Source organism: Mustela nivalis, assembly GCF_964662115.1.
Source record: "Mustela nivalis genome assembly, chromosome: 1".
Taxonomy (NCBI): Eukaryota; Metazoa; Chordata; class Mammalia; order Carnivora; family Mustelidae; genus Mustela; species Mustela nivalis.
In genome coordinates, this window is record NC_139020.1 from 119,962,939 (window position 1) to 119,978,030 (window position 15,092).

Sequence of the window (15,092 nt, forward strand, 5' to 3'; positions counted from 1 at the left end):
ACAACCTTTGTAGATGTCTGTAAAATTGAGAGGATATGATTTGATTACAGTTGTTACATTACCTAGCTGATAGATTGGTTTTAGACAGGAGCAAAATTAATAAATCAACATTTTAAAGACTGCCGTGAAGAATGAAATATTTTTCAGTTGTTTTGAGGGAAAATGTGTTATGTTAAATAGATATTGAACTTCTATTTTTTTTAATCTAATGTTATACGTTCGTACTAAATCTTTTAAAAAAGGATTTCATTTAAAATTCATTTCAAAATACCTTTTATGTTTTTAACTCCTTATTCTGAGAAGTGTAAATTTATTCCTAGAAATTTAAAAATTTCACCTAATTAAATAGAGTATTATTAATTACATGGCAAAAGCTATAATATTTAAAATATGAAGCACTTAATCTTTGAAGCCATGTGACCTGAATAAGGTGATGCTGAATTATTGGTTCCATGGAGTTAGACCCTTAGGCTTTTCAGTCTTTTCACTAAAAATTGCTGCTTCAAATGAATGCACGTAATGTTTGCCTTAAGACTTTTTGTTTGTTTTCTAAAGAAATTAGTTCCAGTTTGGTCCCACCTTCTCTGGATCCAAGCCTGACTGTGAAAGAGAGAATGTGGTACCTTCTATCCTGCTTTCAAGAGGAATCTGATAAAGAACGTTCTGTTATCATATATGACTTCATCCAGAGCTATAAAATTCTTCTTCTGTCTTGTGGTATCTCCCTGGATCAAAGTTATGAAGATCCTAAGGTTTCATGTCTTATTTAATTTTTACCATACTTAAGAAAACTTTTAATGCATTTGTTAATTCTTTTATTTTTCATTGTGTTAATTCTTAAATGACTTGGTATTTATTTAGCTCTAACAGTGAAGCTTAAATTTTTTAGAGTAGTCACTCTTTTATCTAGTAATCTCATTCACCAAGAATAGAATGTGATACACCAACTACCTCTGTGTAGATAAAAACAGAGATTCCACAAATTTGAAGCACTAAAGTTCATACCTTTCCTCAGAGATGTAAAAATTTTTTTATTTTGGTTATGTTTGGTTTTCTCTCTCAGTAAATTAGAAGTGAAATGAGAACTGTCAGATTCAAATATAGGATAGGAGGATGTTTCAAATATCAATGAAGACAGAGGCAGAAAATAGGAAAAATGTATAAACCTAAGACATCAAAAAGAATGGTAGTTAGGGCCATTTGGCATAAGACAAATTACCTTACTAGCCTCTGAGAACTTTGCTATTATAATAACAAAGCATGTTAGACTTTTCATAATGATGATTCTGAGTTAAGGAAAGGGTAATTTATGTTATTGTAACATACACTTTATAGTTAAATCATTTTCATAAGACATTTATTTATAATCTTATAGCTTTCAAAGGGTATTGTTTTTCCCCCTGTTGATACTGAATACATGAGGCATATGGAATATTAATTTTGAATTGATATATGATTACTTGGTTGTTATTAGCAATATAATCAATAACAGAATAAATTTTGGTTTCTTAGTTTCTTTAGCTTTTTGGGGGAAAGATTTCCAAAGGCAGTATTAGATAAACTGAAGATACTGTCCTTTTCTGTAGTTCAGGCTAGACTTGGTTTACATGTGATAAATTGTGTAGTTTTTAAATTGACCTTTCCTGAATATAAAAAGTTGTCACTTAATTTTGATGTTCCATACTACTCGGCCCTCAAAAAAAAAAAAAAAAAATCTTGCCTTTGCAACAATGTGGATAGAGCAAGAGGATATAAATAAGTTAAATATAAATAAGCTGATCAAAGAAAGAGTTATATGATCTCACATGTGTAATTTAAGAAACAAAACAGGATCATAGAGAAAGAGAGGGAAAAGTAAAGCAATACAAAATCAGAGAGAGAGACAAACCATAAGATACTCTTAATCATAGGAAACAAACTAAGAATTTCTGGCGGGGGGGTTATGGGGTAACTGGATGATAGACATTAAGGAGGGCATATGATGTAATGAGCACTGGGTATTATATAACACCAATGAATCACTGAACTCTATCTCTGAAACTAATAATACAGTATATGTTAATTACTGAATTTAAACAAAAAAACTCAAAAAATTTTTGATGTTCCAGAGTCCAAAATGAGAATATGGGTCATACGAGTTTCCAAACTCTTCCCTCTAGAGAACAAACTGATGGTTACCAGCGGGGAGGGGATCTGGGATGGGGGAACAGGGTGGGTGGTGAGCAAGGCACCTGTCGTGATAAGCACCGGGAAGGGAAGGGAAGTGTTGAATCACTGTATTGTACACCAGAACTAATACTGTATGGTATGTTAACTTATTGGAATTAAAATTTAAAAACTTAAAAAAAAACCTACTATACCAAAAAAACAACAACAAAAACTATACCATCTCAGATTTATTATAGCACTTTTTGCATAACTACCTGAAACATTACATAATTGGTTTTGTCAATTATAATAGTTTTGATGCAAGAAGATAAACTATTAATTTTAAAAATCTCATGTTTATAAGAAACGTGTGAACTTTTACGTCAAACTACCTTATTCAATATTCTCTAAAAGGTTTCTGATCACCAATTTCTAACGTGGTGGTGGGGAGGTTCCCACACCTCCAACAATTCCCTGGGTACCAGCTGACTATCCTACAATTGAACTCCATTCTGACACTGCCTATTCAGGTTGTTACCTTTGCTTCTGACTCACCAGCTATAAATCAAAGTTTCCTACCACCCCCTCCTTGGGTTCAATTAATTTGCTAAAGGGGCTCACAGAAATCATGAAGCCAGTTTATTCCTTAAATTACTGGTTTTATGTTTTGTTTTGTTTTGTTTTTTACAAAAGATATTAAAGGGTTTGGATCAATAGCCAGATGAAGAGGTAAATAGGAAGAGATATGTAAGAAGGGGCATGAAGCTTCTATACCCTCTCCAAACACACCACTCTCCCTGCATTTCCATTTATTCACCAACCTGGAAGCTCTCCAAAGACTGCTTTTTGGGTTTTTATGGAGACATCATACATAGGCATGATTGATTAAATCATTGGCCATTGGTGCAGCCACTAGCTCCTCCCCCATCCTAGGAGTGTGGGACCAAAATTTCCAACCCCCCAATCACAGGGATGGTTCTTCTAACAACAGTCCCCATCCTTTGGTGACCTAGGGCCATTCCAAAAGCCACCTAATTAACATAACAAAAGACATCTTTTCTTCGTCTTTTTTTTTTTTTTTTTGAGGGTGTCTCTCATTTTAGCAGATTTCAGGGATTTTAGTTCTGTGCTAGAAATGAGAAGGAGGACCAAATACAAATTTCTTATAAGTCACAATGTCATAGTCCACCCCTGGTCTTCAAACGATTGTTATAATGTGAGTATTATAGCAAAACAATAGTAAAAGTTAAAAGAAGTTGGCACATTAGTAGAACCCCATTTCAGTTATTAACTATCCAGTCCATCATCATACATAAGAAAATGTATCTCAGGTTTGTAGGCTTCCATTTGATCTTGCCAGGTTCCAAAAGTAAGAGGGGTGTCAGCAATATATGGCTTCACCTTTTCAGGTATCTAACATAATTGAGCTAAGAGACAATATAATCTCTTGCTTAGAGCTTCTTTTGAGGTGTTAATATTGGATTTTCTTCATTATATAATCTACTTACTTATTTCTTTACCCATAGCTACTATTTTTCCTTCTATGCTTTTAACCTTTGTGTTATAATTCTGAAGGGCCTGATGGGTCAGGATGTGCCTTCACCCCATCTGGCATGATTATAGTTTCTTACTTAGGAATCACTATTTCCATCCCTTATACTTGTAGTCCTGGGCCTGTGACCCATGCATCAGCTAAGAGGAAAAAAGTTGAGGTGATGTGAAGAAGAGTGTATACCAGCATCTTCCCCATCCTTACTTTCCCAGATCCAAACAGAGAACTATATCCAGTGGGGACACACCTTTAGCCCCACTCATGTTCATGTTGAATGGGAGCACATACTCATGAAGACTTACCTATACACCAGCCTTGCTTCCTTTATCTCCCTCCATTTTAGCTGCCCATTCCAATTCTCTATCAAACTAGTACTGAGGATATCTCTTTGCCCCTCATTGAGCATTATGGGCTATCAAGTGTGTTCTTTGGTCTGAAGAAATGTTGGTCAACCATCAAAACTGGTGCAGTATCTTCTGTTCTGGTTCTTTTATAGCACTCATAACATTTGTATCTATACTTAGGAAAGCAAAGCATGGTCCAGAGTCAATGTCTGTTCCTATCTGGACCCATTTGTACCTCTCCAAGGGTACTAGCATTAGTATCACCTACCAGCTATATTCCTGGCCTTCCTTCTGGGAAATCTGCCAAATAACCATCTGTAGTCTCTGACTCTCTCATTGACAGAATAGTTTGTTTTAGCCTTCTGTGCCTCAGAGGGTACAAGAGGAATATGTCTAGATTCAGCCCATTTCTGCATTACTACAGCAAACCCTGTGCTCATTCCCCTCATTCATGGGCCTTCACTCATGGGCTCAGGTAACCATCTCAAAGGGGCATGCAGAGACATCTGCTTGATAATTCTAGTCACCTTCCAAACCTGGAAGGGAGTTCTTGTGAAGGGCATTAATGTGTCCTACTTTAATGCACCCCTTCAAATTTCCATAGGACTGTGTTCTGTAGGAGCATCCGTTTAGCAGGCTAGGTCGCCATTGTCATCCTGACTGACATTTTGGCCATGCTATCAGGCATTATTCATGAGCCAGTGGAAACCCAAATATAGGGCCTTTTCCCAGCTGTTCAATTCTTTCATCACTGCTAGGAAAATAGCATGCAATTCAGTACACCAAGATGATCTGTTTCTATCTTCTTTGAATAGGATGATGACTTTCCAAAACAGGGTATTGTCCATTCACTTTGGAACTGCCATCCACAAACCTAGCAGCTTTTTGTCAGTCATGAGCTGTTTATAGAGCACTGTCAGTGACAATAGAATCCAGCAGCAACTCCTCACACAATGCCAGAGTCAAGCCTAAGAGAAAAGAGGCTCCCTGCTCTTGAATATCTCTTTTTCGCGTTCTCCAGGCAGCATGATCCTGTATAACATGTTTCCATTTTATTATGGAACTCTACTGGGCATTGCCAACTCCGTTAGAGCATTTCTCAGATATTACCTGTGTTGGGTAGGTATTTCAGGTTTCAAGGTCATGGTATATCCATTAGTCATAAGAATAACTTCAATTAATAATAACAGATAGCAAGGGCGTAAATACCCTTAAATGGAAATTCTCTTGTTTAAAGTCCCTGTAGCCATTGTTGACACATGCGCCCAAGCTCTTGTCATTAGCCCCAGTCTCCAGATAGGGCTATTGCACAAAGAATATGTCGCTACCAACACTCAAGCTTCATTCCACACTGTGTGGGCTCAGGCAAACTTACTGGTTTGCACAGAGCATTTAACATTGGTTGAAGGGTGGGACTTAACATGCCTTTTGTGTTTTACAATACTAATTATGGGACATGTTCCTCTGTTACACATAATATCCATCCCTAAAATTCAATCAGGTAAAGACCCAACCACTTCATCTAAAGCCTGTTCAAACATATCAATTCTCCTACAGACCTTTTCTTTCATTCTGCCAACTCTCACATTTCTAACTATAACCTCCATTAGGACTTCATCAATGTGTTTTGGTTTTATAAAACTAGATAGGTCGAGGAAGTGTTCCCCAGGCAGATGTAATACCATTACCATAAAATATTAAGTTAAAGATAATATGACTTCTTTTTCTTTTTTTGTGAAGATTTTTTTGTGAAAGAAGGCACATGTGCTCACCTGAGGACCAGTGTCGGGAGGGGCAAAAGGAGAGGGAGAAGCAGACTCCCTGCTGAGCAGGGAGCCAGGACTTGATCCCAGGACCCCAGGATTATGATCTGAGCCAAAGGCAGATACTTAAATGGATACTTAAGCTATCCATGCACCCCAAGGATTTACAACTTCTTTATATAATACCTGCTTAAACATTCCAGTTTACATAATCCTATCAACCATTAAATTTTTGTAATTCTCTTATTCTACTGTAGCCCAAGTCAAGGCTTTATCAATGGGTTTTAGTACCAAGGTTCCTAGATCTCCCTCCAGGGAGTCCTGGGAACTTCTCTTTTCTACCGCCTGATAGTTTTACCCACTGTTCTCTGAAAGGCTTTGGGTTTCCAGGGAGGGGTTGAGCCAAGGGACCCCAGCTCTTTTATCAGTCTTTAACTTGATTAATCTGTGGGGCTTGATCCCAGGACCCTGAGATCATGACCTGAGCTGAAGGCAGAGGCTTAACCCACTGAGCCACCCAGGTGCTCCTGTTTGGGGCCCTTTAATGGGGGTTGCTTTAACCCACCCAACCTTTGGTAATACTTTATTAAAATCTTTTTTTTTAATCCATCAATACCCATTTTATTCATCACATTTCTTAATAACCATCTAAAACTTTCCATCCTGCTGGTGTGAGTCCTGAGACTCTTTCCTTTCTGTTTCCTCTTTCCCTTGCTCCTATCAATATTTGCTTCACATTCACCTTATTTCTTAACCTTTTAAAAATTTCCACCTTGTTGGGAAGTTTCTTGACCTCCCCCTGACTTTTCCCATTCTCTTGTCAATAAACGTAATGTTTTTATTACCATCTGTAAAGCCTATGAGAGGAAGCTGAGAAGGCAAATTTCCTGAGGCTTTCCAAACTGTCCTTCAGTTTTGCAACAGTAAGGTTATATGGGGTACCTGTGTGAAATGGGCTACCTTAAACCAGAGCATTTACTATGACCTGAGTAATGGTTAGATTTCAGCAGGTAAATATCTCAGTTATAAAGCAGTCCCATATGGGACTGCTTTGAAGCATGTGAAGCATATGAAGAATATAAACTGTTTTATCTGGGGTGTTCCAGTTGGCATTTATAAGAGAAGAGGGACAGTCCCCCTTTCAGTGTAAACGGACTTTATAATGGTTTTTATCCAATACACCAGACTAGCTGTTTCCATAGGAATAAACTCCCATGTGTCTGGATCACATACACTCAACTTGAATTGTACCATAGTGAGCTCTGGGTCCTACATCAACCCTCTGCTCTTCCATTCTGCAGCATCCCAAACCAAACACTCCTAAATTACTCTCATAATCCATTTTGGTGGTTCTCTGCATTACTGATGCAGAGTTGATGATACTGATCCGCAAAATAAAACAACTCTATCATACTATACCTCCTGGTTTTGATAGTTTCTAGGTATTTCACTCCCACGTTGATTACCTTACTGGTGACCAGAGGTCTTAGGGTTGTTTCATGTTGCCCCTGAACAGTTGACTTGAGGCTCAGACCAACTCAGATCAGAGTTTTGTTCACCAATAATTCTCAGACCTATCACTTTCCTTTACTTTTATTTAGCTACCGCAGATAACAGTAACCAAGAGATTGTATGCTTAGTGTGCTTACTACTTTTCATGTACTTATATATCCAGTGAGCCAACTCCTCAGGAGTTAGGTCTGCCATTTCTAAATTGCATTAGTAAATTTTACCCTTAGTAACTGTAGTGTAGGTACAGTTTCATATATGGGTCACTAGGTAGCCATCCAGAGATCAAAGCATCATCATCCACCATCCTTTTATCCTTTCTCTTTATAAACCATGTTTCTGTGAGCCAGACCCTTCTAGTAAGACCCACTTCTCTGACACCAAGTAAAATAGTTCTGAGACCAATTCTGATGTGTTTGTAGGGTTTCTCCCATATCATCAAGACATGCTGGAAACACTAGCTGGGTTTCCTACAATTCAGCCCTGGTGATAGCATCAGATTCCACAGGTTAAGGGTCAGTGCCACAGTAGTGCCTGCTATTTTGAGGCCAGCTGCAAGCCCAAGTTAACACTTGTGCTTCTGACCAACTGACTATAGACTAGATATTCCAAGGATCCCTCTCCCTCCAAGGACATCTGACAAGGATGTCAGATGTAAGTTCTAAGTCCAGGTTCTTACCTCTATTTCTGACTGACTATAAATGAGAGGTTCTTGTGACCTCCTCCCCTTTCAGATTCAATTAATCAGATGGAGGGGAGCTTCCATGCTCAGTCTAAGCATATTACTCTTGCCAGCACCTCTGTGTTCATCAGCCTCAAAGCTCTCCAATCCCTGTCATTTGGGGATTTTATGGAATCTTCATTGCATAGGCACGTTTGATTAAATCATTGGTCATAGGTGATAATTCAACATCCAGGCACCTCCTAGCAGGCTGAAAGTTTCAACCCTCCAATCACAGGATTGGTTCCTCTGGTAGCCAACTCCCATCCTTAGGTAACCTAGGGGCATTTCTAAAGTCAACTCATTAACATGAAGAAAGATGCCTTTATCTCACAGTTTAGGAAGTTTCCAAGGTTTTAGAAGTTCTGTGATAGAAATGGGGATGAAGGCCAAATTTATATTTCTTATTACAATTCACAATATCACTCTTCCGTATCAAACTACATTCTTAAAGTACAGAAGAAGTAATTGAGTCATGTAATTGCCAGAATTATGAAAAGGGCTTAAGTTTCCTTATTCTAATTGAGTTTTGATCTGATAGATCACCTAGTGTTAGAAACTACAGGAGATAAACCATAAGAGACTCTTAATCATAGGAAATAACTGGGGCTTGCTGGGGAGTTGGGAATAGGGTAACTGAGTGATGGATATCAAGGAAGTCACGTGATGTAATGAGCACTGGTATTATATATATAAGACTGATGAATCACTGAACTCTACCTCTGAAACTAATAATATAGTGTATGTTAATTAACTGAATTTACATTTTAAGAAAAGGAAATAAAAGTCATGTGCACACGCACACACGAAACTACAGGTCTTCTAATCTGGCAGGGAAGTTAAAATTAGCAGTCAAATGGTTTGTTGGATGGCCCTGTTGGCAGGCCCTCATCCTGAGGGCAAAGCCTAGAGGCTCTCTAAAATTTTGGGTATAAAGTTTTAATGGTATCACTTCTTATGATGTTGAAAGAACTTTTAAAAACCTAAAACTTATATAGGCCCATCTTTATTACAGTAGCTTAGCCAAAATCAGCCTTTGTGGAGAAGATTTCATCTATATTTTCAGAAATATGGCTTTAATTATCTCTGAGAGGCACTTGGATTTCAAGGCTATTTCAGAACCAGATCAGCAGGAGTGCTGTAATGGAAAAGTCATAAGTTTTCTTTTTTTAAAAACTGCTCTCACTCGTACCAAAAATGAGTCCCTGTACAATTTACAGTTATACTTTTGTTCTCCTCTCCTGGGAAGACCACTGAATTAGTAATAAGTGAAAAGGAGTGAGATTAGAAATGAGCATTTTCCCCTTTTAACTTAAGTGTGTACCAATGTCTTTGAACCCATTTAGGTGGCGTGCTGGTTACTAGATCCAGATTCTAAGGAGCCAACTCTTCACAGCATAGTTTCCAGTTTTCTTCCTCATGAGCTTCCCCTCCTGGAAGAGATAGAGACTGGACAAGGCATTCAGAGTCTGGGGCTGAATGTCAGCACTGAGCATTCTGGGAGATACAGAGCATCTGTAGAGTCCATTCTCACCTTCAATGCTATGAATCAACTCAATTCTTTGTTGAAGAAGGAAAACCTTCAAGGTAAAAACAACCTTTGCCGACATTTTCATGCTGTTACAGACTGGTGACAGTTCTGTGTTTAGCCACTTTTGATCACGGGTCTTTATCACTCTTTATCACACTTCTAACGCAAACTTTATTTTTGGGTTTTCTAGGACAGGGTCAACAAACTTTCTGTAGAGGCCCAGGCAGTCTTAATCATAAATATTCAACTCTGCCATAATAGCACAAAAGCAGCCATAGGCAATATGAAAGTAACTGTTCCGATAAAACTTTATTTATATAAACAGGCATCTGGCCCTGGTTTGGCACTAGTTTGCAGACCTCAGACTCTATTGTAATGAAGAAAATTCGTGGCATTTTATCGTTTATTGCTAATTTTATATTTGAACTTTATCCAACGATTTTTTTTTTTAAGATTTTATTTATTTATTCGACAGAAAGAAATCACAAGTAGGCAGAGAGGCAGGCAGAGAGAGAGAGAGAGGAGGAAGCAGACTCCCTGCCGAGCAGAGAGCCCGATGCGGGACTCGATCCCAGGACCCCGAGATCATGACCCGAGCCGAAGGCAGCGGCTTAACCACTGAGCCACCCAGGCGCCCCTATCCAACGATTTTTATTCACACTTAAAACTTAATCTGTTATGGAATCTAAAAAGTGACGTATTTTCTTTTTAGAACTATAAATCATTATTTCTTTAGCAAAGAATATTCATGTGAATTTTTATGTCATGATAAATAGCATGGGCTTATTGTGCAGTCTCTTGGCCCAGAGTGAGTACCTTGACTTCAGAGAGCATATCGTATGCTTATGGTAGAAATGATGAAGTGGAACAAAGTTGACTTCATTGTGAGAAGATTTAAACTGTGATTTTATTGCCTGATTAATAAATACTAGAAATAACAGATTGATGAATTTTCACAGACCAGGTTAAATCTGGGCTGTATTACTTATTAGTGAGAGGCCTTGGGCAAGCTACTGACACTCTTTAAATCTATTTCTTATAATGTTATAAATATTAAATGAGAGAGAACTTAATTCAGTGTTTGCCAGATTAGGTGCTTATTACTGTGTTAGATGATGATGATATGGTGATGATGATTTTTTACGACTAGTATAAGGTCTCCCTGCTGTTAGTGATGTTCTCCCCAGCATCACTGGGGTAGAATAATATAAAGATCAAACTGACTTGTTTGTTCGTAGGAGACTTGCTTAAGCGGTGTTAATTAGCAGCTCTTGAACATACACCGAAATGTTTCAAACTCAGCTTCTCTAATGTAGGCAGGCCAAGGAGTTGGAGTATATGGTACGTATGCCACAAGACTGCTTCTACATTCATGGGTGATAAAGCTGAACGAACACAGCTCTCTTTCCCTCAGTCAGCTTTGCCCTTAGAATCTAACATTTGGAATACTGTTATGCTGAAAAGAAATAAATAATTAAAAAAAAAAAGAATCTAACATTTGGTGCTGGTGATATGAATTAGTCTGTAACTTTTTATGAACATTTGTTGCCCATTAACAAAATTAAAAGCTTTCAATATCTTTGGGAGGGAACTTTTCCACTCTTAAAGACAATTTTTCATCTATAGGAAAAGGAAATTATGGTTTTCCTTTCCAGAAAAGTATAAGAAACCATCTAGATTTGGTATTTTTAACTTTTACAATTCCAGTGTGCCTTGAAAGCGCCTTTTTTAATGCAAATAATCAAAAGTGAGTGACCAGGAGTTATTAAATGCATTCTTGTACAGTGCAGAGTCTTTCTTATTCAGAGTCCATAGAATAGAAGCACATTGAGATAAAGTTTTTAGAGAGAATGTAAACAACTGTCAAATTTTTTTGAAAATGATTATTTCAGAATGTCCTTGAAGGATCTCTAGAATCTTCATCTTTTTCTTTTCTCATTTCTTGCCTGTTGGGTGGGTATGTTCTAGCAGCTGACTTCTCCCACGCTGAGCTGATTTTTGTTTGGGTGTGACTCAATTTTAATAACAGTGTGACTTTGCTCAATCTGACTTAGGACCAAATATCCTGTTCTCGTCACATGGCTCAGTTAGGTCCTTTCTAGAGTGGTTTGAACATAGATGATTTTCTAGAGATGGAGTGAGTTGGTTTCTGTCCTTTTTAAAGTGGATCTCAACTATACAGATTTGTATTTGTCATAATCTTTCTTTCATGTACACTATCATCATTGATCGTCTTATTTTTTTTAAATATGTAATATCTGTTAATTCACACTTTTAATAATAGACATTTGTGTCTACCTATGTGGTCCTCCTTTCTTGCACATCCCAAATTTTATGTTTATCATTCCCTTTTTATTTTAAATTTTATTTATTTTTTAATTTAAAAAATTTAGCATATATATGCTAATAAATTTTAGCATATGTGTGTGTGTGTGTGTATACATTTGCTAAAATATATCCAAACAATATATTATTATGTATTATTAGTTTTGCTTGTTTCTGAGCTTTATAAAACACATATCACATTGGGACTAGCTCTTCTTACCCAGTATCATCTTAGTAAGATTCATGCATGTTATTGTAAGAATCTATAATTTATTCATTTTCATTGCTGTGTCATATATCACTGGGTGAGTGTGCCAAAATTTATGTGTCCCTTTTCCTGTTGATGAATATTTGGGTTCTTTTTTTGTTTTATCTTGTTTTTGTTTTTTTGTTTTGCTATAACAAGTAGTTCTGTATACATATTCTTACATATATACAAGTTTCCTGTACATGTAGGCAAGAATTTCTTTTGAGTGTGGAATTGCTCTTTTGAGTGTGGAATTCTTATGAATTTCCATTCATAAGAACGGAAATATTCAACTTTACAAGATTATGCTAAATTGTTTTCCAAAATAGTCTATACCTTTATTTTCTAAACAACTATGTGAAAGAAATCTTGCTGATTAATATTGTCTCAACTTTGCCAATTCATCAGCTATAAAATGGCTGTAATTTTTCTTTCTTGTGCTTTGTTTTTGGTAACAAAGTTATTCTAGTTTCATGGGATGAGTTGATAGATATAATCTCTTTTTTTCTTTTGGAGGAGGAGTTTATATATTGTAGAAATGGTGTGTTTGTTCCTTGAAATTTTGGTACCATTTATCTATAAATTGTTGCTTTGTGGAAATATTTTTAGCTAATACTTTGATTTCTTTAATAAGTGTAAGATTATTCAATTATATCTTTATGTTTTGGTAAACTCTATTTTTATTATATTATTATTATATATTTTTATTATCATAAACTATATTTTTAAGAATAATCCATTTCATCTAGATTTTCAAATTTATTGTCATTAAGCTATTGCTGATTTTTTAATACATCTATGCTTTATCTGTTACATTGCCTTTTTCATTCACCGTATTTATTGTTTAATCTTACTAGAAGTTTATTCAGTTTTTCAGTCTTTCCAATGAATCAACTTTTGCCTTTGATTTTTAGTTCTGACTTTATTTTGCAGCCCCTTTTCTAAATTCATAAATATGACACTAAGCATATTAGTTTTCAAATCATTTTTTTCTTTTCTAATTGAGGTATTAAAGGCTATAAATTTCCTTCAAAGCTCTAGTTGCATAATATCTTAAAAATTTTGACCTGTAATGTTTTCATTTTATCTTAAGTACTTATTAACATTTTTTGTTATGACACTTTTGACTCCTAAATTATTTAGAAGATTGGTTTTCAATTTCAAATATTTGGAAATGTTTTATTTGTATTTTTTAATATTCAAACTTAATTGTGTTGTGGTTAAAAAGCACGGCTACTCTTTTGAGAAGTGTCAGCAGATAGACAAATACTCTGATTCTTAGTTCAGGAATCTTTATTCTTTGGTAAGAGCATTGGGAAATAAAAAACCTCCATTTTTAGTTCTTTGTGTAAGCATGCATACCATGGAACCAGGAATATTGGAAATAATTTCAGGATGTTAACTCATTGTAGTCAGTTTAGCAAATAAGTTTGGTTCTCATGCTCTTATGAAGAATAGAAGCAGAAACATTATCTTGGGAGAAATGCAGTCTCTCATAGTCCAGACTAGATTGTGTTTTTCTGCTCTCCATATAGACAAGGGTAGTAGTCTAGTGCTGAAGTAGAAAAGTAGGAAATACTTTTATGCCTTTCCTTGTTGGCCTGAGAGTGCTGCTCATGAGACTGGATCATGAAGAATAACTTGAGTAGCATCTCTGAATTTGCCTAGAAAAATTCCATCTGTGTTTAGGTGATGATGTTGATCTAGTCACTTTACTGGTGAATTAATGTTTTAGTTTTCTTTTTTTCTTCCAGGTATTTTTTGTAAAGTGGAAATGCCCTCTCAGTACTGCTTGGCTTTGCTAGAACTAAATGGAATTGGCTTCAGTACCGCAGAATGTGAAAGTCAGAAACATGTAATGCAAGCCAAGCTGGATGCAATCGAGACTCAGGCCTATCAACTAGCTGGACACAGTTTTTCCTTCACCAGTTCAGATGACATAGCTGAGGTTGTATCATGGGAATGGGGAATTTTAGAATTAAAAATTATGTGTGTGTGTGTGTGTGTGTGTGTGTGTATTTCCTAAATGTGTTTGTGTAAACACCGAAGAAACCAAAGAGCACAGTTCAAAAAAATTTTAGTTATCAGAGTGCTTTGGAGATAGAATATTCTAGCTTCTAATTTATAAGTTATATCTGTGTTTACGAGATAAGAAGTTAGTAAAGAAGTCTCCTAGAATGTATGCTTCGTGAGATTTGCCTAGAACAGAGGAAAAGTAAAGTAAATACTTGTTGAACAAATGATCCATAATGATTGTTACATAACAGTGTAGTTGTTTCTCCATGAAGTTAGTAATTTCATGAACTCTCACCCCTTCCATACCCTAAAATCCCTTTTTGGACAATAAAATTAGACATTTTGCTCAGTTGTTACTGAAAAAGGAATTTGGGAATTGTTTGCTTTTTAAAATCTAAATAAGATTTTTATAAACTTAACATAAATTTGGACACACTTTATTCTTATTTTTATTTTCAGAGGTTGGAGTTCTATTCTTTCCTTTCCCCACCACAGTCCACAAAGGATGGTTGGGTTGTTGTGGAAGGGTTACAAATATAGGGTGGGTGCTTATACTTGATAGCCTTGAAGTTCAGGTGTATTGTAGATGAAATTCAGTAATGTAGCATGTTGTGAAGACCATAGACTTTCAGGCTAGACTTCCTGGGTTTGAATCCCATCCCCTCCACTTATTAACCCTGTAACCTGGAACAATACATCAACTCTTTGTATCTCAATTTCTACATCAGTAAACTGGGTTATGATAGGAATACCTCATAGAATTGTTGTGAGGAATAAATGATGAATATAAAACACTTAGAATAATGCCCATCTCATAGTAAATGTTCAGTAAATGTTACATAGACTCATAAAAAATGCCCTTTTTATAAAGCCACAATGTTATATGTTTTTAAAAAATGAGGAATTTTGTTTTTCCAAATAACAGGGTACATTTGT

The 15,092-nt window shown here is 36.2% G+C and overlaps 1 protein-coding gene across 3 annotated transcripts in view; it reads left to right on the forward strand.

The window, feature by feature from the left end:
* LOC309869542 (DNA polymerase theta-like) overlaps positions 1 to 15,092 on the forward strand; it is a 130,888-nt gene that overhangs the window by 83,777 nt on the left and 32,019 nt on the right. For all 3 annotated transcript variants that reach the window (XR_014314247.1, XM_082740922.1, XM_082740923.1), the window contains 3 exons: positions 556 to 752; positions 9,384 to 9,624; positions 13,895 to 14,088. Coding sequence is in view for 2 of the 3 variants with exons in the window: in XM_082740922.1 (XP_082597048.1) it covers positions 556 to 752; positions 9,384 to 9,624; positions 13,895 to 14,088 (632 nt within the window). In the remaining variant the exon portion in view is untranslated. The remainder of the gene's footprint in view (positions 1 to 555; positions 753 to 9,383; positions 9,625 to 13,894; positions 14,089 to 15,092) is intronic.